General features: G+C 36.4%; 3 protein-coding genes across 5 annotated transcripts in view; all 3 read right to left on the bottom strand.

Moving 5' to 3' along the window:
* The window catches only part of LOC129245415 (E3 SUMO-protein ligase PIAS3), a 52,796-nt gene extending 47,302 nt beyond the window's left edge, over window positions 1-5,494 (bottom strand). The window contains exon 1 of one of the 3 annotated variants that reach the window (XM_054883559.1): window positions 4,978-5,494. In XM_054883559.1, coding sequence (XP_054739534.1) covers window positions 4,978-5,184 — 207 coding nt within the window. In that variant the 5' untranslated portion in view covers window positions 5,185-5,494. Of the gene's footprint in view, window positions 1-1,265; window positions 1,611-2,614; window positions 2,704-4,977 lie in introns of those variants that run through there. The other 2 variants (XM_054883561.1, XM_054883563.1) reach the window with 2 other exon arrangements.
* A 1,199-nt stretch (window positions 5,495-6,693) lies between these two features.
* On the bottom strand, window positions 6,694-9,468 carry LOC129245414 (phosphorylated adapter RNA export protein). The gene is made up of 5 exons (XM_054883557.1): window positions 9,021-9,468; window positions 8,134-8,944; window positions 7,979-8,070; window positions 7,632-7,902; window positions 6,694-7,573 (listed from the first exon to the last, which is right to left on the bottom strand). Exons 1-5 carry the CDS (start codon window positions 9,069-9,071, stop codon window positions 7,353-7,355), a joined length of 1,446 nt encoding a protein of 481 aa, XP_054739532.1. The 5' UTR covers window positions 9,072-9,468; the 3' UTR covers window positions 6,694-7,352.
* Window positions 9,469-9,594: 126 nt separating this feature from the next.
* Window positions 9,595-23,621, bottom strand: LOC129245413 (phosphopentomutase-like). The gene is made up of 3 exons (XM_054883554.1): window positions 22,521-23,621; window positions 12,057-12,615; window positions 9,595-10,079 (listed from the first exon to the last, which is right to left on the bottom strand). The coding sequence occupies exons 1-3, from the start codon at window positions 23,508-23,510 to the stop codon at window positions 9,811-9,813; spliced, it is 1,818 nt and encodes a 605-aa protein (XP_054739529.1). The 5' UTR covers window positions 23,511-23,621; the 3' UTR covers window positions 9,595-9,810.
* Between the last annotated feature and the right edge of the window lie 561 nt (window positions 23,622-24,182).

Genomic DNA, 24,182 nt, shown 5'->3' with positions numbered 1-24,182 from the left:
AAGTGACAGTCCTTGGACGAACTCGACTCGTGTCGATTGTAAAGAAATGGTCAAGAAATTCAGCCGCATTAATGCAAGCACATGTATGACATCATAACAGGGCACGAATCCTGGATCTATGCTTGTGAACCAGAAACAAAACCGCAATCGACGGTGTGGGTCTTCCAAATCGAGTTTAATCGAACAATAATTGCTCGCGAACGAAGCACCTCAAAGCAAATGGTCGCCTGTTCTTTCGAAATTTTTTCGTCGTACCACCAGAGAATCTTAAAAAAGTTAATTCTAGGTGGTTCACAACCATTTGTTGCAAACAAAGAAGTTTTCCGAGAATTAAGGGGTCATCCGCTCTAGATTCTTTTGGCTCCCGAACATCTTAGAATATTTTTAAAAACAATAAAAAATATTTTCAATAATATTTTAATGTTTTACTATTGTCGCAAAATATAAAAGTCGGTCCTCGTATGACGGTCACCGTAGCCAAGTTGGTTTATGCGTGACTACCATACGGCAGTAGATGGTTTCGAATCTTCGGACATGGATCACCAAACGATAGAAACAGTTTCCTAATAGCGGTCTACCCTCGGCGGACAATGGAAAACATCCAAGTGCATTTCTGCTATGAAAAAGGTTCTCATAAATAACCATCTGCCATTCGGAGGCGGCGTAAAACTGTAATTCCCTCCATATGTGGAAAATATCAAGACGCACTTTATCCTTAATATTTTCAGCAAAATATTATGTAAATTATTTTAATACTTCAATAAACTTTGACAAAGTTTTTCTTTCAAACGTCAAGTGTTTGTTAAATATCTGGCCTTCAATTTCGGACATACATATTTTTAGTTTTTGAGCAATTTCAATTTCTTGAAATTTACAGCAGGTAGCGCATCAAATAAGCTGTGAGCCACTTAAGGTATAATTGTGATACCAGAAAGAATTATTATTATTGTTTTTCCCCTCCCAACACTATATCAAGAAATATATATGTAGTATGTAGACCAACCGCACTTTTTAAATACCACCTGTCACATTTGTGCATCCTGATCTCATAAATAGATTATAAAGGAAGTAACATATCAAGGCAGAGAAAAACTCACACCAGCCAATAGTGGTCTAGAGTTCATATCACAGTTTGCCATACACTAAAATACATGTGCCATTTGACTGACTTCTTTTACTCGAAATCGCAACCTATAGACAATTATTTTTCTTCATCTGGAACACATTTTTGTTATTTCAATTATTTTGATTAAATTAATGCATACCTGAGGTAAATAGGTAATTTGCTGAACGATGTAACACAATTTCTTTCAATTAATTCAAGCAGTGTCAACCACAAATCCAATTTGTCTTTCACACTTTCTCAACAATTAGATGAATGAAAAAATTTTCAGCTTCAAATTAAATCAACACAAAGCATAGCATTGCCCATTGTTTTTTCTTCTCAACGATTTCTCAAGTTTTTACAACATTTTGGCCGCTACTTCTTAATAATATATTCAATAAACCATTTGTTTTTAACAATTTCTACACCTTTTCCCCAAAAGTTAATTTTTCCTTCCATTCAACACACAAAAATTATGTTGCCGCAAAGAATATGGCGGCGACGGCGCCGAGTTTGGTCTTTATTAATTTCCCACTATTTTAGAAATGGAATTTTTGTTCCGGTACGGCAGTGAACACACCATGCGTGCTCTGAGTTGGGTAAATAAGAAATTAAAAGAGAAAATGGAAATAAAAAAATTTACCAGAGAACCTTTTATAGAGAAGCGTCAGTTACGGATAGGCATGCAAACTGTCAATAATTACTTTTTCGCCATGGCCAGCTTATAGCCGAAGAAGTTAACAGAGGGAAATTAACAAAGCTGACTGTAGGAAAGAAAAATACCTGGATGTTTTTCTCACAAATGTACACTTCCCTTGTTCAGATGATGGCTTCAATTTTTTGTGAATAATCAACAGTTTTATACTTATTTCGCACATTTAATCGATGTTGCATTTATTTATTTATTTTCAGTATTCAATACGCCTTGAGTGGGTAAGGCGAAATCATTAAAGATGGTGGCACTAGGAGAACAACAATTTGTACATTAGAATGTCACGAGACAAAGAAAAAGGTCATTTTCAGCCCTTGCATTTTAAAACAAATCGCAGACTTTCTCATTTTTTATTCATTTATAAAAATCACTTTGAACTTAATTTCTTACAAAATTGGCCAGACACATAATTGTCTCCACAATTAATAATAAGATTTGAATGTTTGTAATGTTCAAGGTGAAAAAAAATAAATAAGCTGTTCTACTGCTATTAACTTCAATGTGGGGTTCGATTATTTCAAAACTAAATTGTGTAACAGTAATATTTGCGGCTTCTCATTTTATTAGCATTCCCTGGTACTATACTATATTTAGTACATTCAACTCTTTCCCATTTTATATATATTTTATTTTATTATTCTTATTTATATTGAGCCTCGTAGCGAATCACTAGTTCAAATGAATTTTATAAGCTTCTATAAATATGTATATATGTGCTATATATACATATGTGTATAATGGATGCACTAAAACTTTCCATCTAAACTTTTGCCAACACGACCATACAACCTCCATACCGGGTTTACTTGCTTTTGAGCTGCACCTCTCCTCCTCATGTTTTTGTTCACGGATATTACTATATGTATTAACGTTTCAGCAGTTTCGCAAATTGTGCAATTTTTCTCGATAGTTACATATAAACACATAAAACATCTCTTTGTATGCGAGTATTTCCCGAATGGCCAAAAAGTTCCCCAGCAGTCACAAGTAGCGTATATTGTTTTGCCGCTTTTTACATAAAATTTTATTACGATTTTACCGTTGTATATGTATCACACGCCATCTATCGTCAATTGTTCGCAGAACCATTCAGCCAACTTAACCTTCGGAAGACACACTGGGGTGTGAGTCACCCCACAAGAATATTTAATGGGTTGTAGTTTTTTTATTTCTAACATCTGGAAATATACCGTTAACTCTATTTTAGCAACGCCGTTTTCACTCTTTGAATTCATGCAGATCAAAACAAAAGATTGGGTGAAATTTACACACAGTACTTTACGTAATTCTTTGCATATACAACAACATAAAAAAGAAAGAAGACTCCATGTATTGACAGGTGTACGACATTATCGTCGGCATCAAAATCAATTATTTCACGATCCAAATCAGATAAAAAAAAATGCCACCTCACCTTCTTTTAGCTGCTGACTTCTAAACATTGCCATTATTGCTCTAAAAGAAATTCACTCCTTATAGCAATGGAATTAAAAAAGACAAAAATTCACTTTTGAAAAAGCAAGCTAAATATATAAAGGTAAACACTATCAGTGTCAAAGGTAAGTGTACACCACATATTGATAAGTTTTGACTACATGTTTATTTATTCTTAATTTTAATTCACTTTATACAAAAATATAGTTCATACCGCTCCAAAAGCCTTATAATGCAACTAACTAACTGATAATTCACCAAATAATTTTTATGAATTTGCAATTTTCTCGTACTCTATTACTTTGTTTAGTTTATATAGTTTTTGAAGTCCAAGATAGTTTTCCGATAAATTTTTTTCTTTAGAACACAAAGCCTATTTCTGATAAAAATTGTCTTATGTGAGTAAAATCCAAGTATGCTATATTACCTGATATCTTTGAGTAAATTAGATTAAACAATTCATTTCAAATTTATTTTGTCTAAACTTAAAAAAAAGTGTAAATAAAAACTTTAGCTCTGTAAGTATAATCATTTATTTAATGAAACTTGGTGGAGATGTTAGCAGTCTTTATAACTCCCAATTATTCCGGAAATAATAGTTTTGTAATTATTTGCCTTCAAAGGGCCCTCGCGAACTTCACTCTAGTTAGGAACATTATAATAAATATATATTTTTCTAAACTTCACTTAAATTCACAAAATATACTCGACACACGCGTGTTTTATACTTGTAATAGAAATATTTCAATGAAAATTAAATGCAAATGCATTTACCACTATCACCGCTTTCAACAAGAATAACAATTCATAGGAACTGACAACAGTTTAGTGTTGCCAGATGCCTGCAAATGAAAATAAAAACATGAACAAAAATGAAGTATTTCAGTTCAGTGTTGATGATGCGAATGGAGTTATGGTGCACACACTCACCAACGTAAACGTACGGCCGTATCTGCAAAACTGTGCATCCTTTCTACACACACACACTTTTTGGTTTAATGGTTTTAACGTGGAAGAGTTCTACGCAAAAATACTGTTGATGATAAAAGTTATTTTTTTTAAGAGCGGCCGAAGGCCCCCCATGTGGAAAGAAATTTCATGCAAAAATTCTACAAATTTACTACAAAAACCCTTCTATTCGACGCTCGTGTAAAATTCAATTTTATATGTTTATATTTTCAAAAATGTTTCTCAATTCTAAACTAAAGCAAAAAATACTGCAGATTTTCTAACAATCTGAGGTGTCTGGCAACACCAACTTTACGCTAAATTACACAACTTTAACAATAAATCATTTAAAAACTGTGAGCCTCCGGAATATTCAGTTTTAAGATGGGGAAACACCCCTTTACAACCTTCTTGTTCAAAGCGTGTTACATTATACTAAAGATTTCCCTATTCATAATCTCACCAACAAAAATGTCATATGCGGCCTACATATTAAACAAAAAAAAATATTGTATTTCAGTTAATTCACACACTTCAAAGCACACCTACCAAAAATTATCCACTATAATAGACAGCTGGCAAAGAAATAGCGGGATTTCTGACAGTAGCCAGCGCTGTCAATTACAATATTTTTATATCAAATGCCTACCAAGATTTATATTAACAGAAAAATGCGCCAAGACCCCAGCATAAAGCTTATTATACGGCCATCAAGACTTTTAAGAGTACCGAGTTTCCTTCGATTAAAACTACCAATTCTATGAACTTCCACACATACCTTGATTTTAAAATGTTCCGGTTGTGTTGCAATGCGTTTCTGTGCAATCACGGCCGCAACCTGGACAGTGGCTCCGCGTCCACTTGTACCAATGTTTTGCTGACTGACATTTTCGCTCGATGAAACTGTGGAGGGCGTGTTACTAGCCGTACGTCCCGCATTCACCATTGCGGCCTCCGCCTGAGTTTGCGATCGCGTCTTACGCATTGCACCGGCACTGGAAATATCAATGCTTCTGCACACACACTAGTGGTAGTCACACGCATAAGCCGACGCACAGATGATTGTTGGTTTAGCGTAACTCTGCTGCTATTCACTATATGCAGGCTCTTACGAATTCCTTACACAAACAATTTTAACACAAATGTTCTCAACAACAAATAAACGCAATTATAAACATGTCAGAATAAAACATTTTTAACAAACACGAATTATAGCAAATGCGGTATTTTTAATATCGAAGTGTGTTTGTCTTTCAATCGCTTCAGAAATTCTACCTCATTTTTTTCACTTTTGAATAAGGAGAATTTCCCCCCTATTTGTGTTTTAACTTAGGCAATTTTTACATTCATTGAACAAACCCGAGTGTTGGAGTGATAGGAACTCGTCCCACGTTGCCATATATTTATTTTTCAAATAAAAATTAATTTTTCAGCAAACTTGTGCATCCCTTTTTTTCCTTTGCAAACATGTATCTGCGCCTAAAGTTTATATAAATCAATAAGCGCAATTGTATATGCGCTTATAAAATAGTACTTATGTAGTTTTTATCAGCTTTTTATAATCTGCTTCATCAACCATAAATATGAAACGAAATGTCAACAGAAGAAACGTGTGTTGATATCGTGTAACACGCTTTAAGAATTTTAAAAGCCAATTATATTCATAGATATTAATTAAAAACTTTTCTAACGCTTGCAGTTTTAATTCTCAATTTATTTCAATAAATATTGATTTGATATGTAGGGTGCTTTTTTAGCTGCATAAGAACTATCTATATCGATAACTATGGTTTGACAGTTAAGAATGGTTAACTGTGTTGACATTTCCGTTCAGTAAGATTTGACAAATCATTATGAATTGTTTAACGCCAGAACATTGTTTCCAAATTTTGGAAATTTGCTTTGAAAAAAATATGTTCGCGAAGTTCATAGAGCATTGGCGGTATCACCGATCCTTATTTATTTCGAAATGAGGAAGAGCTGCTATTAATGTGAATGGCTAGCTTTATCGAGTTTCCAACATTTCATCAGCTAAACATCGACATTTGGTTCCAACAGGATGGCGCAACTTGCCTTACAGGCCGCTTAACACGTTGATTTGTTGCAATATTCAAGTCACCATCTCCACTACTACAACAATACGGCCAGATTTATTGGAAAAGTAGTCAAAATTTGGACTGATTGAATGAACCATGTAACTCGTATCCGCGGTGGATATATGCTGGTTACAATATTCAAAAAATAAGTGGCATGAAATATCTCCAGATTATAATAGAAATTGTGTTGAATTATAATTTTAAGTTCCCAAGCTCCTGAGAAACACCCGATATGTTGATCAGTGATGCCAAAAGTTTCAACGGATTACAAACAATTGTCGAGGTGAACTCTTTTTTTGCTGAAAGCGCAGATGCATAAGCACTTAAAAAACACGGGTTATTGGTAACAACATATTTCAATACTTCCGACCAACTCATTTAAAACTAACAAGACTGCATTATTTAAGTGTACTCGAATTTATTACTGAATTGCGATAGGTTTTTTCTTGAACGTATTTCTTTTATACTCTAACGTGAATAAATTACCGATATCGTTTTACAGTTTTTTTTTCAAGAAGCGTTTTCCTACAGCTTTCAATTCTATAATTTCTTATTTATTATCGGATATACATTTATATTTTCTATATATGTAAGAATATGATCGCTTGTGTATAAATCGCTTATCTTAAATTGTTTGAATTCATTATTTCCAATAAATCCTTTGTATGAAAAATTAACGATCGACGCAACATTCTACAGCTGTGATTTTCCCCTCGCCCAGTCTACATATTTACATTCCGCTGCGTGTAGACAGTTGTAGGCATTAAAGCTATTCGAAAGGGAATAGCTGCTTACGCCTGTTGTTTTTTTCAATATTTTATATATAAGTTTGCATGCCCTCGTTGTGCATCAAAGTTCTACCAATTTTTTTATGGAACAATACGAATTTCTTTAGCAATTGTTTACATCTCCGATGTATGTGCTTATGTTATATATGGTATGTTATGTATAAAAGTATTTTATATACATATATTTACGTTGTTTTTATAATGGTAATGAATTCCTTTCAACTTTCATGCTCTCTTACTGTACTTTAGTGGAAAGTAAATATTTTTCTTCAAAATAAATCCATTTCACCGCCAGTAACATCGATAAAATCATCATCATAACCAACTAAATCCTTTGATGGAGATGTTAAGGCCGCTAATGCCGATGCCGAAGTTGATGGCTTATCAGGAATAGCATCGCTGTCGGCATCAGATGGTACATGATTAATGGCATGAGCTTTATAATCTGGACTTTGTTCATTACCCACTGGTGAAGGCGGTGGATTAGATACTGCAACAGAAAGCAATATGTTATAAAATATTATAGATTACAGTTAGTTTTCATTTACAGTTTCCTGATTGGTTTTCCAAATCTGATCCAAGCAAGAAATGCTCCTTTCTAGAACTAAGAGCTGGCAAGTCTTTCTCCTGCTCACTTAAACGTTTTTTCAACTCTTCTACTTTGCGATCACGCGAAAGCGTTTCCATTTCTCTCCGCCATTTGTTAGTTATTTGCCGATCTTGGGAAAATATAGCTTTGTGTTCCTCTAATGTTAGGCTTTCATGATTTTTCAATAAAAACAAGAATATTCCACCCGGTGTACGTCGGCGTTTGCCATTCTGGAAAAAAAAAGTAATTTATATTGTTTACTTTTGTTATTCCATGTTTAAATATCATATTGAAATGCGAACTAACCATTATCATCATGCCACCATCCAACTCTATACGCTGCGTTTCTTTATAAATTTCAATCGGCAATTTAGTTCCCAAAACATCTACAACACGTACTAGAGAAAAAATATACAAATATGAAGGCTCCTCCCTGAAATCTAAAAGTAATTTTTATGTACCCAATAATTCATCTTTCTCCTCATGCAATTTATTAGCCATTTCGCGCGCAACATCAGTTTGATCACGCCCTTCTAAAGGCTCCAAGTCAAGTATGTGTCGTGGTTCGCAAGAGGTATCTGAGCCGCTGGTAGGTGATGAGCCCCGTCTTCCCCTCAGAGTACGTGATCGATACCCTAAACGACTTTTTACCGAACGACGATGTGCGGCCGCTTCACTTGCACAGCGTCCTCGTTTCGCCACAGGCATTAACTCATTATCAGAAAAGTCATCAGTAGAATTGGAAAGTCGTCGCTTAAGACAATTACCGTTTAAACGTCTATGTAGCGTAAAATCATAATTTTCAACATTACGATCACTAATAGCGCTATTTGACCGCGCTACTTCGCAGCTGCGCATGTTTTCGGTTAGCGCATCTTCTTGCAGTGCTGCCGTCCAATTATTATACTTCTTGAAGCGTGCACGCTTTTCTTGCGTTTCCATGGCAGAAGGAGGTATACGTACCATCACTGTACGGCGTACACGTTTCCGACGCTTACGTTGTGCATGCGCATCAGCTGATCCATCATTTGCAGAAGTTGTCGATAGTTTCTTTAGACATGCATCGGAAGATTCACTCGACGACGAATCACCGCTACTGCCATGTGAATCCTCTAATTCATCTTCCTCTAATGCACGTTGCATATCGTGACAAGTTGCCAATGGACTACATTGTTCCGCAATTGTAGCAGCGCCATCAAGGGCAACCGATGTGTTGACTGACAATGTGCTTGGGCGTTGTAATGGTGTATAGTCATCTGAACTAGCAGACAGCTGCAAGTAATCAGTATCATAGTCATAAATACATTGAAAATAATAAGAAAAGTTGTATAAAAGATATGTTTCGTACCTCTCCATCCTCCAGATCAACGTCGTACGTATTCGCATTCAGTTCCATCATAATTGCAACGAGTTGTAATGTTGCGTCGCACTTTTACTTACGTTGCAGTTTAACAAGCAAAAGTTAATGACTTTCAATCAATCACGAAAAGAAAACTGCTAAATACATAATTAACTGTATTTTGATTTTAAGAACGGCAGATCATATGTAAAATAATAATGCTTTAATATTAAATCTTTAACTTCACCGCACAAAACGTTGATAGTTCACTTGTCCCAAACTCAGCGCACGGTTTCCTTAAGAAAGTGTGTACAACTAGGGTTGCATAGCGAGTGCAGCGAAAGGAGCACAGCTGATACAAAGCTGTCAAACTATATGTATGTAGGAGAGTTGTCAAACTGCGTATACGAGTCTCGAAATTAAATTGGTTTGCTAATTGCTACCGGCTTGTGCAGTTTTTAAACTACATATATTATGCGTAAAATATTGATGAACATTTATTGCTGCATGTATTTTATGCGCCATGTGCAGATACATAAATAATACACTAGCCAAAAAAAAAAAAAAAAATTACGCTTAGGTATTTTCAGACGCAACCCACTATTTTTTATTATTTTGCTCAGTTTCCGAACCTATTAATCAACTATTATTAAATTGGTAAGCTTTTTGACGCAGTTTGTTTGTTTTACTTTAGTGTGTTTGCCATTGCCAGTATATATCGGTAGGCAGTGCTATTGGTATATATGTATGTAATTAATATATTACTTTAGGTAATGGATACTTAAACAACCAACGCTTCTCAATCGGTTTTTGGTTTTAGGTTGTTCACATTTGGCTGTAAGAATTCTTCTACAATAGCTGAAACCATCTCATTCGTAGTATTAGTTAGTCCTTCAAAGTCAGATTGTCCTGGTTGCGCACACATTTCAGCATAATACTTTATTTTGGGCTCGGTACCACTTGTGCGCAATGTTATGACCAACCCATTCTCAAATGTGAAGGTGATCATTTGGCTGCTTGCGCTTACTGGCAAAATAGCATTTCCATCGGGCTGTTCTGTATCCACACCTAATAAAAATAAATACGGATTTTTTAAGCACCTACAAAATGAAGTGTGCACAAGGGTATTATAATTTTGTTCACATAACGGATGTATGTAACAGCTGACAGCAATTGACCTGTGTCATGTCTGTGTCCGTCGGCTCGTCCGTTCCTCCGTGCGCACGGTAGATATATAGCATATAGCATAAGTCTTAACTATATTAGCTATAATTCCCATTGTCTATGAAATTGTTTGTCTCCAAACACTCAACCCAAATTAAATTTTACTAAAATAGGTCTGGTCCGAATTCAGCAGTTAATTTTTGGACCCGTTCGTTTGTTACTTATACGAACGATAACTATTTACGGTTTTGATAAACGTTGGGTAATAAAGGTTGTCAAAAAAGTCTTGCGGTATTTTTATTGAATTTTCAATTGTTCATAAAATTGGTTATAATAATGCGATTTAAATCAAATATTCGCCGTTTTGTTCGATGACGAGTTCCCAACGAGATGCCAACTTCATAATACCCCTCTTATAGAAGCTCGCTTCCTTATTGTCAAAAAACTCGGAGAGCCAATTTTCACAGGACTCTCTTGAGGACAACTTCCGACTACCAAGCTCGTTCGCCATGGACAGAAATAGGTGGTAATCACTTGGTGCGAGATCCGGACTATACGGTGGATGCAAAAGAACCTCCAATCCGAGCTCCCGGAGCTTCTGGCGCGTCACCAAAGACGTGTGTGGCCTGGCGTTGTCCTGATGGAAGACAATTCGGCCTCTGTTGATCAAAGATGGCCTCTTCTGCATGAGTGCTGCATTCAAGCGGTCCAGTTGTTGGCAGTACAGGTCCGAATTGAGCGTTTGGCCATAGGGGAGCAGCTCATAGTGGATGATTCCCTGCCAATCCCACCAAACACACAGAAGAACCTTCCTGGCCGTCAATCCAGGCTTGGCCACCGTCTGGGCAGCTTCACCGCTTTTCGACCACGACCGTTTGCGCTTCACGTATTCGTAAGTGACCCACTTTTCATCGCCAGTCACCATCCGCTTCAAAAACGGGTCGATTTTGTTGCGATTCAGAAGCGATTCGCATGCATCCATACGGGCAAAAATGTTTTTTTGCGTCAAGTCGTGTGGCACCCATACATCGAGCTTCTTTTTGAATCCAAGCTTCTTCAAATGGTTTATAACGGTTTGATGACTCATGCCCAGCTCTTGGCCGATGCTAAGGCTGCTACTATGCCGGTCTCTTTCGATCAATTCAGCGATTTTATCGCAATTTTTGACGACAGGCCTTGCGGACCGTGGCGCATCTTTGATCACCTCTGCACCAGAACGAAAACGTTGAGACCATCGTTGTGCGGTGGAAATGGAAACTGTATCGGGTCCATAAACTGCACAAATTTTATTGGCAGCATGAGATGCATTTTTGCCTTTATCGTAGTAGTACTGTAAAATATGCCGTATTTTCTCTTTATTTTGCTCCATCTTTGCGACGCTATAACTCACGAACGACTAAAAGCAAACAACAATTAATCAAATACGTGTTAGCACGTGAAAAGAGCTTTCCAAAAGGCTCTAGCGTGAACCGATGCGACGAATACAACTAGAACTACGCGCTTGCAAAGACAAGCTTGCGGAAATACCGCAAGACTTTTTTGACAACCTGTATCTAAGCTTGCTATATCCGCAGTGAGAGCAAAAGTGAGAGCCAAGTGTCCTTAACCCCCCCGAGAGCAGACCAGCTGTGAAGATTCTCAAATAACTCTACCTCATTCTCCAGACAACTGCTACGAAGCCGATTCGAAGTAATATCAAGTCTCCCCGCGTGATTGCCTATCGGACACGAACCCTCCGTCTAGCTAACTCATAGGCCTAGTAGTTTACAATACAATATCATCAAGAACGTAATTCCAAAGAATTCCTAGGCGGTCAAAAAAAGTCATGCATTTCCCCACACTATTAGCCAGCTCAAATCACTAATAATTTTTCAAGCTTACCGTTTGTTAAATCTCGCACATATTTGATTTTATATTTCCCCTCAAGTATCGAAGAAGGATATGTTTTCTGATCACCAGTAAAATTACGCAAACGCTCGAAAATCTTTATAATTACTGGAGGTTCATAACAGAAGTAATAGGATGCATTGTTGTAATGGAAGCCATACTCATTGTAAATTCTGTTTAACTTCTCGTCGAGGGAAATACCTTCAACAGCTCTTAAATAGTTGGCCATTGTTACAAGTTGACATGCGGCACTCACACCATCTTTATCCAGTACGTTTGTGCCAAACATAAAGCCAATAGATTCTTCGAATGAGAAGAGTACTGTTTTACCATTTTTCATTAATCGATCAGCTTCATTGGCCATCCATTTAAAGCCTGTTAATGTTTCCGTAAAATTAAAACCTTCTTTTCTGCCGATGGCTCTAAGTATCTTGGAGCTAACGGTGCTCGCAATCATCCAGCAATTTCTAAGGTCACCATTGGGATTTTTCTCTTTATACAAAAACATGGCCCACCAACCAAGTAAAGCACCAATTTCATTGCCTTTGTATATCTATAAAACAAAAACATCTTTTATTATTCAACATCAACTTAAATTCCGACACACCATCTGCTTTAAATAAAGTTAAGTTTAAACAAATCAGAGCACGTCAACAATTCTTAGGTTTAAGGTTGCAGCTTAAAATACTCTCTAACACATTTTTTTCATTTTTTTTGGAATTTAAGAAGTGTTTGGCGGGATTTTACATCCACAAGAATCCAGGGTGTTTAACGTTTGGTATTGAAAACTACTTATTTTTGGTATGTAAATCTAAGTGCTCTGGTGCATCAAAGTTTTGAGAGTGATATTATTTAAAAGGAAAGGTTGGCAGCACTAAGAAATGAAATAAAAGACTTGAAGACTTCATTGTTTTTAAGTATGGAAACGAGGTCCGATATGAATCAAAAAAGCTGTAATTTGTTTTGATGTGATCAAGGAGTGGACAGTTAAAGATTCTGTGAACGTAAGAGTTAATTTCACCGCATGTACAAAGATCAGTGTTATTGGCCCCTATTTTGTACATACATATATACGCTGTCATAAGTACATCCTAGAAGTATGCTATTTACCATTTTGATAATTTTGACATCAAAGGAAGCTTTATAAAACCAAGGTTTTGTTGGCAAGCATTCATGCAGTTTGGCAAAACGGTTTGATTTTTCTTCTGAGAATGAACGAAAGCCATCATACCAGTCCCTGAATATTGAATTTCGTATAATTCTGAATGCCTCTTCAAAAGTGAATTCTACGCTCAATATTGAGCCGTAGCAAACAGCTTTTTATGCAATAGCACCGGCTCTTTCAATTATTGGAATACTAACATGTCCAGTCGACCAAATCACCCGAACACTAGCAAAACCACATTCATTTGCCTTTTGTTTAAAAAGAGTAACACAGCAGGTTTTGGAGCTTGCTTTCTTGAGCAGCAGACATGAACTCAGACTATCAGTAAAAATACAGATCTTACTCATTTTGCATTCTTTCGCAATATCTAAGGCCTTAAGCAAGGCCCACAGCTCACCAAAATTTCTATTTTAACCAAATGCACGCTTGCGTCCATCGATTTTTTCAGCAAAAATAGCTTTAATTTCTTGATTAGAAAATTTGCTTTTAGCTCTAGTCAAGCAGTCATCTATCACCACCAAGTTTTGACAGTTTACAGTCATTAAGTTTACATTGGTATTCACAAAAATCTCCTCAAACTTTTTGAAAACAAAGGTATAACTGGATTTAACCTCTGCAGAGTTTTCAATCATTTTGTAAATGCTAGAATTTGTTTGTTATAATTTCAAGATTTCTTTGGCAGTAAGCCAAAGATTAAACTCTCGAACTTTACTATGGAGATTTGCCTCAGCCAAATCAAAATCTCTATGATATGAGGCAATGTAAAATCCTCCGCAAATTGATTGATGGAGGTCCAATCATCCTGAATATCGTGCAACTTAGCCGTATAGACATTAAAAAGCATAGGCGATAAACAGCTACCTTGAGGTAAGCCGTCATTTACAACAACCGAATCCGTACCAATTTTTAGGATTCTATTGGATAGGAAATTCGCAATCCAGGACGTATAATGCTCGTATATGCCTTCTTTCTAAGTATATCAACTAACAGAGTAACCCTTACACAGTTATAGGCATTTTCTATCATATATCCAAAGAAAGGAGTATAACCTTAAGACCTCTGTTTTTTCCATATAATAATTTCATGTTGTAATTGATTAAGTCTGATCGTCCCGATTAGACACCAAATTTTTCAATCCAAACGTAGATAATCTCTACAGATGAATTACTTTAGTTTTCCGCTGTCCAGTTTTGCATTGCGGTATACGATGCACCACATCAACTTTAATTACCTTATCGGACCTCCCTAGGATGCTTACAGTTTTGAAGAAGGCCCCCTCTTTCATTGCGGATTATAAAAAACAAGTACAAGTTACCTCTGCTAAATCTTTCGGATTTCACAGCATGGTCAAGCCGATCCCTCATCTTATTACTCATTAGCTGGGTCTGTTTCCTCGCATGACGATGTAATTATCCATATCAATGTAAAATATTTCCCAATAACAATCATCATCCATTGCAGGAGCATCACCTTTTCCAACCGCTAAATCACGCGGAAGCGAATTGGCACAAGCATTTCTGTCGTAGGTGTTTTCTTAATCCCCATCAAGCGTTTCCTTGGTCTGAATGTAGCTCCATAGGTACTACAAACAGAGAGACCCAGTTCTGTAAAAAACCTCTTATTTTGGCCTCTTGGTTAGGTGAGCGTACACTTCTACTGAAATAGTCCAATAATAACGAGCATTTGTTGTGGGAATCATGCGTTCAAAGTGGTTGCGCTACATCTATGGCCGCTCGCTGAAGTTGTGCACCCGTGTTGTGTTGCTGTAATCTTCCTCGACTTCTGGTCCTTAGAGCTTAAAGTTTTCCAGCATGTTAGTAATACCCAAATGACCTCCGTCTGGCCCGTTGTGGAATTCAGATCAGATGATGGGAGTGATTTTCGTCTCCGGTTTCACATACGGGATGCAGAATTCCATCAGTTATTTATAAATCATTCCACTGCACCCAATATGTCCTAGCCACAGGACTTTCTATCGTTATTTATAATATAATATATTTTAGATGGTCTCTCTTCAGCGTCTTTCTCTTCCATGACATTTTCCATCATTCAATTGACTTCTTGTCGCACGGGGCTCGCACTCATCATCGAGTTGCTAATGCATTAGCTCTCCCGACTTTGAAACAATGTTTACACTCTATAGCAAGAGGTCACCGATGGCTTTTTGATACCCTTGGATCCACTGTGCAATTTGTTCTTCTGAATGCTTGAACTGAGGTAACCAAGATGGGGCATAAACTATTATTAACTGGAATAGTTTGTGGAAATGTTTTACGCACTCAGCCAGAGTTAACAGTTTCCGTGTAATCAGAAAGTAATTAATTTCCGGCTTTCAGAGAACTCTGCTATAGTATGCAATCACTTTCTCTTGCGCATTCCGCGACCGGATTCACTAACATAGGCGCAGCATAAAGAAGCTCTTTCCGATGCTGGAACGTTGTGCCACTGAAAAGTGGAATTCTTTTCAGAGAGATTATGGAGGCTCCGGGCAACATTTACGATTCCAGAATCAAAATTACCATAATACGTGCACGATCCTAGGAAACTTCGCACTTCGTGCATTTTTCTCAACCTTGGCCACTCTTTAACTACCTTTGATTTTTCCTCACCTGTCTTCATGTCCTTTGTTGTCACCTTAAGTCCAAGATACGTGACTTCTGTTTTGAACAATGAAGATCGTTATTCCGCAAAAGTAATGCGCTAGGGGACTTCTTCCAAATGTCTTAAATGGTCGATAAAACTTTTACCCATAATTACGATATCATCCAGTTAGACTAAATAAGTTTTCAGTGGAATCCCATCAGTACATGCACCATTAGGCGCTCAAAGCTTGATGCAGTGTTGTATAATCCGAACTACATCACAGAAAACTGCCACAACCCATCCCGTATCTTGAAGGCTATCTTCTGTCTCAATCGCCACCTGTCAGTAACATTTTTCAAATCAAGCGTGGAAAACTATTTCGCACCAGATTATAGCCCTCTTCTATTCGCCAGTTCTTTGCTCACTAGCTCTCTGCTCGACTAACTTGTCGAAAAATTTGCATGCGAAAGCAACAACAAAGTTCCAACGACAGTCGGTTATACGTAACCGGAACGACACGCAACATTCGCAGATAGCGAGTATGGCTACACCTCATAAAACTGGTATAACTCTATCTTATAAACATATGTAATTTTAGACAGCTATATTCTCGTGTTGCCAAGATATGTTCATTTATACCAGTTGATTCATCTATTCGCCACTTGCAAACGCTTGATGAAAAGAAGAGTAAGAGTAAGAGTAACTAATGGGTATCTGTCCTTTTCATCACTTGTTTCAGCTTTTTGTAATCTACACAAAATCAGCACAATTGGTGTGATCCATGGGCTTATTTGTAGCACAATTACTCCACTTTGCTGCATATCATAGACTGTCTGATTTGCTTCTTCACGCTTCGCACGCGGAAGTCTGTGTAGAACTTGACGAATTAACTTTGCATCTTCTGCGTTTTTCCGATGTGTCCCACTATGTTGCAATTTCTTAGCTTTCGTCCTCTCTAGCCCTTTCATTTCATGCAAGAAAGTCTTCCTGAAATCGGGAGATTTTTTGCTTCCTGGAATCCTTCACTTTCCTTTTGAGGGCTGCTAAATTTTATTCCGACATCTGCAGATCAACATTTACCACTTACAGCTTCTTTATCCAAAATGAAATCATTAGCACTCTTACTGGAATAAGAGTCTCTTTTCCCCGTATTTACCAATGTTCATTAGCCCATATGACTGCTAATGTATCGGGAACGCCATTGCTAGTCCCAATATATAAGATATTATCTATTATTTATTATTAAAGGATCCATAAGAAGGATCTTGATGACACCAACTATTGCTTCACATGCTTCGTTGAACACTACTCTACTTTTGGTCCATCTCCATCAACACAACACATAGCACATAAGCTTACCGCAAGATTTATTTATCAAGTCAATGGATATAAAAAGTACTTATAGGATAAAAATTCATTTTTCAAGGTTAATAGGCATTCAAAAAACTATTATTTATAGGGGATATATACAATATATGTGTATATATAATTATAATAAATATTCAAAGAATTCAATAGGCGATCTTTTGAACATGAAAAATCGTTTTCAATAAACTTAGAGATTTTATTAAAGTCAACTAGGGATTTAGTGAAATAAAAAATGAAAGCAAAAATAAGATTATTCTCCTGTTCTGTAATGATTTTAAGCTAATCAATAAGCATCGCGCTCCATAAATCGGAATAGGATCCGAGAAGCGTAAATTACGCAACGCGAAATGTAAGAATACTTTCTGGGTTCCGAGACCATACTCAAGTTTGGAACGTACAAACGCTGTATACAAAAGCTTCAACATACGTATAAGGGTCGGAGAAATCGGAACTATGACGCCTGACAAAAGCAAGAATGGCGTAAGCCTTGGTAATAATAAAATTTATATGACTACCAAAGGTAAGCTTTGAGTCAAATATTACACCCAAGTCATTCACTTACCCGTGACAGGGAGATGCTAGATATGTAATACTCGTAAGAGGTGTCAATGACATTGACACGCTTAGAAAAGGTAATTGGGAAACAGTTATTTATGTTCATCGACAGACGATTATTGAAATCCCAGTGGTGATTGAGCAAATAAGATACGATACAACTCAAGAAAGCTGAGTGGATACTAATGTAGGTAAATTTTTGAAGTGAAACTTCTTTTGTCTCGAAGGATGAAACGCTGTGAGGAGTAAAACCATAGCGTTTCATCGACTGTGACGCTACGCCAGCGCCATCTGTTAAAAGCGTGGCGTGGATGAAACGCTGTGAGGAGTAAAACTACGCTAAACTACGTAAAACTCACGCTATGCCAGCGCCATCTGTTAAAAGACTGGCGTGGCGTGTCGTCGTGAATGTAATGCGGTCGTTTATTATTGCATTCTTATCGAATGTAATTTGTAAATATGACATTTGATTGACGGCCGCCGTAGCCGAGTGGGTTGGTGCGTGATCACCATTCGGAATTCACAGAGAGGTCGTTGGTTCGAATCTCGGTGAAAGCAAAATTAATGAAAACATTTTTCTAATAGCGGTCGCCCCTCGGCAGGCAATGGCAAACCTCCGAGTGTATTTCTGCCATGAAAAAAATCTGCTCATAAACATATCATAAAACAAAATGAAATAAATGTATAAAAAAAAAAAAAAAAAAATTTTCTTGTGATTCGAACCAAGGATTTCGGATCGGAAGCCCACATTGCTACCGCTGGGCTATCGCGCTGTGCTGTCGCCGCAAAATAATGTATCATAAATCTGTTTACCATACCAAAGACCATACACTTTGCGAACGCATTTCGGTGGAAACAGTTGACAGTTATCCCAAACACAATATTATTAGTAACGCGAGACGCGTCATAGAGTGTGTGTGTAGTTTTGAGCAAATCTTACAAACATATTTTGTTTTGTTGATTGATTTCTGTTAAATATGGCATCAAATCAACAAAAACGGAAACCGAAAACAGGTGCTGAACGGCAACGTGAGTATTTGGAGCGTAAAAAATTAAGAGCTACTGTTGAACACCGTGACAGTGAATCCTCCGGTTGTACGATAAGTGATAATTTGTAGTACCAACAACAAGATGCGGAACTACCATTGATGCAGTATTTCATCGATACCTTGATAGATTAGAATGTAGATCATTTTTTACGTATTTCAGTTACCATAAAGCCCTTGTTTCATTTTTGGAAAACGAATCCAATAATGATAATGACAATGCCGAGAACCAAATGTAATTGAGTACAATAAATTCATTTCTTTTTATATTAAAATAAATAAATAATTCTGTTTAATAAAATTCCATTCCATGCTTTCCATGACTTCTGCATGCATTATATTGAAATAATAGTTAAATTATTGATTTGTTGATAAAAGAAGTTTCACTTCAATCGTGCGGGTTCCGTGAACTACCACACACTTTCTTTTTTTAATTAATATTGAGTCAAACAACGTCTAGTGGGGCCCGAACTTTCCATCAAATTCCCGATTTTAAAATCAAATGCATTTTTGGATAGAGAATTTGTCACATAATAATAGCTGTGAATAGTTTTTTTTTATTTCGCTTTTTGTTTACCATATGTTATTAACAATTGAATTTTTTTGCATGATATTCTTGTAAAATCAATATCTCAGAAACTACAATTGATAATTTGATGAAATTTATTTCGGTTACGGAAAAATATTTACTCTATCGATTTAACGTTCATAGACTGTGTATTTGTTGGAACAATAATTTTTTATAAACAATCGCAATTGTTTTTGCGTTCTTCACGCTATAAATGGACAATATTACAGTCAAATTAAGCGCACAATGCTCACCTTTAATAATCTGTAAAAAAACTTTGTTCATCCAATCCGTTCTGAAGATATCGAATTTTTTGTCAAACCGTGTAAAGTTTTGAGGCGCAGTATAGTCTGGTGCAACGCGCCGCGCTTCGCAGTTGGCATTGCATTGCCCATGGGATCATACGCTAAAACGTATAGCACTTAAAACATACATAAAAACGGATTAAAGATTCAAAAATGAGGTGTTTCATTACTAGAATTTTTATTACAATGAAAACATACAAAATTTAATTAGTAATAATACTCTCGAAACAAGATGTGTCCTCGGAGACAGACGTTTTTCAAAATTAAGTGATAGGAATGTCAAAGAGATAATAGCAGAAATCATCAACGAAAAAAAAAAAAATGAATATACAGCGAGAGTAAATGTTCAACAAGAAAAAATAATTTTGAATTCAGCATTTGTGGAGAATATAAAGTCTGCTTTACGAGATTACATAAAGCGTTCTGTGTGCAAAAATTCAACGTCAGTTTGTTATTTTGGGGAATGTAAAAAATGTCCTGGAGTGGCCCCGATCATTGATGAACTGCAAAAAATAGTGACTGAACATAACGTTGCAAAAGTCACGTTTACTCAATGGATCAACACTGATCGGTAACTAAAAAATTTTAAATGAATTAGCAGTGTAATTTGTTGTAGACTTTTTTTTGCAGCTGTGATATATTACAAACGACGGATAAGATAGCTGAGTTTTTGAAAAAGTTAAGCGAAGATTTAGCATCCGTGTTAAAGCAAGACTTTTTATCAAAAGCCCAAGCAACTTATTTTGTTAGAAAAAAAAGACTGCAAGTGATGTGGAATTCGTTGTTACGTTAGATTTTGCAGAAAACTACACAATTCAAGTGCAAGATGCGATCCAAGCTCATCACTGGTCAAATACCCAAGTGACCATTCACCCGTATGTAATTTACTATACTATTGTATCGATGGTAAACAGCATGACTTAAGATCTGTTATCATTTCTGAAAAACTAACCCACGATGCAAGTCGGTTCACTTATTGAACACAAGACTTGTTAAATATCTTAAAAGCAAATTTGGATCCAGAAATATAAAAAAGTTTTCTTATTTCTCTGATGGAGCTGCATCGCAGTACAAGACAAAATCTAACTATTTGAACATATAATACAACAAAATAGATTACGGAATGGAAGCCGAATGGAATTTCTTCGCGACTTCCCATGGCAAGTGAACGTGCGATGTGATCGGCGGAGCAGTTAAAAGGCTAGCCCGAAAAGCAAGTATGCAGCATGTTGCTGGAAATCATATTCGCGATGCTAAAGTTCTTTTCGAGTGGGCCAAAGATGCGTTTAAATCCCTAGATTTCGTTTTTTGTTCGCAAAAAGATCAAGATGTACGGAAAAAAATTTTCCAAACGCTTCAATAAGGCAATAGCTATCACAAAAACGCGGCAATTTCATCACTTCGAACCTGCAAATAACAAAAAGATTCGAAGTAGAATCTTCTCCGAGGACATCTTGTTTCGAGAGTATTATTACTAATTAAATTTTGTATGTTTTCATGTGGATATGGATGTATGTATTGTAATAAAAATTCTAGTAATGAAACACCTCATTTTTGAATCTTTAATCCGTTTTTATGTATGTTTTAAGTGCTATACGTTTTAGCGTATGATCCCATGGGCAATGCAATGCCAACTGCGAAGCGCGGCGCGTTGCACCAGACTATACTGCGCCTCAAAACTTTACACGGTTTGACAAAAAATTCGATATCTTCAGAACGGATTGGATGAACAAAGTTTTTTTACAGATTATTAAAGGTGAGCATTGTGCGCTTAATTTGACTGTAATATTGTCCATTTATAGCGTGAAGAACACAAAAACAATTGCGATTGTTTATAAAAAATTATTGTTCCAACAAATACACAGTCTATGAACGTTAAATCGATAGAGTAAATATTTTTCCGTAACCGAAATAAATTTCATCAAATTATCAATTGTAGTTTCTGAGATATTGATTTTACAAGAATATCATGCAAAAAAATTCAATTGTTAATAACATATGGTAAACAAAAAGCGAAATAAAAAAAAACTATTCACAGCTATTATTATGTGACAAATTCTCTATCCAAAAATGCATTTGATTTTAAAATCGGGAATTTGATGGAAAATTCGGGGCCCACTAGACGTGGTTTGACTCATTACATGGAAAACCCGATTTAAAGACAGCGATACAATCATCCAAAAAGACAGCGAAACTGGACACTCTTTAACGACCCGGAAACAAATCCTTAGATCCTTTAGTTATAACGCACGTTTTCAAGAAAACGATGTTTCAATTGAAAATCAGCAATCATTGAAATAATTGTTGGCATTAAACAAATCTTGCTACTTTAAGAAATCATGCAAAATTTCGGTTGTAATTGCAACTCGAACAAGACCACATATTAAAAAACCTCACTGGATGTAATAAGTTTATATTTGGTTGTTACCGCAAGGACAATACCTGTTAGATTTCGAGCCAAACCCTAGGCACATGACTTCAAAGACTAGGTTCAGTAATTCGTACCCGACGGCCTACTGAGAATTAATGAACAACATTCATCAAGAATCAACTAACAATATTACTGCAATTATCGGAGATAGAATAGTAGATTCTACGGACTGTCATTTCAGCAGCCTTCCCCAAAAATTTATGTGAAACTTTTTATACTGCCGCACCAGCAACTGATTACAACCCATGGTAAGCGAAGAGCTCGAGTTGCCTCTTCATACGTCCACTCAATGCGACTCATTGCAACATTTTTCTCTACGGTCCCACCCTGTCGAAAAAGCACTAGAGTTATATGACCTCTATGACCACTCTTATTTCAACACCTTCGTAAGCAAGGCTTAGTAACGCCGCTGCAACAGCAATTAAATAAATAAATACCTTCCACAAAGCAGTTTCTGGGTTCTTTGTCGCCAAAGCAAAGCGATCAGCGTCTGGATCGTTTGCGATAATATGAGTTACGCCTTCACGATCTGCTAACTGAATTGCCATATCTAATGCGCTTCTTCCCTCCTCTGGATTGGGAAACGGTACTGTGGGAAAATCTGGATCTGGTTCATTTTGTTCCTTAACAAAAATAACTGGTTTAATTTTGACAGCTGCAAAGATTTTCTCTAAGAATGGATAACCAACACCATGCATAGCTGTATAGACGAATCGTAGATCACCTCGGCTATTCAAATCAACGAATTTCTGTGGCACATCAGCCGTTATACGCTGAACATACGCGCTAATAGCATCCTTTGGATCGGTCATGAGACAAGTGCAAATATATAAACCCTTCGTATCAAATGAATTCGGCCATGGTTCTAAACACTCGAGTATTGTGTTGTGAATATGTTTGTCGTGTGGTGGTACAATTTGTGCTGAATTCTCCCAATACACTTTGTAGCCGTTGTCATCTTTTGGATTATGTGAAGCGGTTACCATCACGCCACCCAAACACTTAAATAGGTTAATAGTAAATGGCACCATTGGTGTTAAAACCATCTGCCTAAATAGGTAAACTCTGAAACCGGCACGTACGAAAATATTAGAAGAAATTTCAGCAAAACGTTTGCTATTGTGACGACCATCATAACCGAATACTACGCCACGATTAATTCTGTCCTTTTCGCTGAATATCTTTTTCATATAACTGGAAAGCCCCTGTGCCGCCTGCACCACAACCAGTTCATTCATTCTGTTAAAACCGGCGGCCATTCGCCCTCGCAAACCTGCCGTTCCAAATTCCAAACGTGTTAGCAATACATCACCCAGCGCCTTCCAATTCTCACTTTTAATAAGATTTTGAATTTCAGCGCGCGTTTTTTCACATTTATCCCATTTAAACCATTGATCTATTTTTGCTTGTAGCTCCGCAGATGCCATTGTTAAGAGTTATAAATTTTTGTGTGCTTTTTTAGAAAAATATACAGAAAATTTTGTTCTAAAACACAGATAAACGTCGTTATATAATGATGTTTTAAAAATAATTTTGTAGCAGACGTTTTCGAAATTGAATGAAAATAAAAACATTTTAGAAAAAAACTATTTGTACATACGCACATATATACAGTGAACTCAATTAAATTGTACACCAAAGGGTTTGTTTTGACATGCATTGTCTCTAAAACATTTAAACTTTGAAGCTGCAACCATATTATTTAGTTGCACAAGAAATGTTAAATTTAAATCAGCTCAAAAAAGCAAATCCTTTTTTCCCGGGCGAGGTGTCGCTACTCCGTACTTGTTCCTTATTTATTTTCAATAAGTAGAAACTATTTATTTTGAAAAACCAATTTTTTTACCTGAAACTTCAAAAAACAAAAAACAACTCCTTTTTCAAGGGCCAAAAAAACTTGTACAGTGCCTATTCATTAAAAGTAATACACTAATTAGTAGGTAATGTTTTTCTATCAAAGATCTATTGTTACTATCTTTTAAGAAAGGGCCATTAGCTTTGCAATTTCCGTTTTAATCACGAACCTTTTCACTTAATTAGTTACCTCTTTAAAATTACCCTTATCAGTAACATAAGGCGAAGATAAAATATTTTTCATG

Source organism: Anastrepha obliqua, chromosome 4 (assembly GCF_027943255.1).
Source record: "Anastrepha obliqua isolate idAnaObli1 chromosome 4, idAnaObli1_1.0, whole genome shotgun sequence".
Classification (NCBI taxonomy): domain Eukaryota; kingdom Metazoa; phylum Arthropoda; class Insecta; order Diptera; family Tephritidae; genus Anastrepha; species Anastrepha obliqua.
Note: the sequence above shows the minus strand (reverse complement) of the source record. Positions and strands in the feature narration are given on the sequence as shown.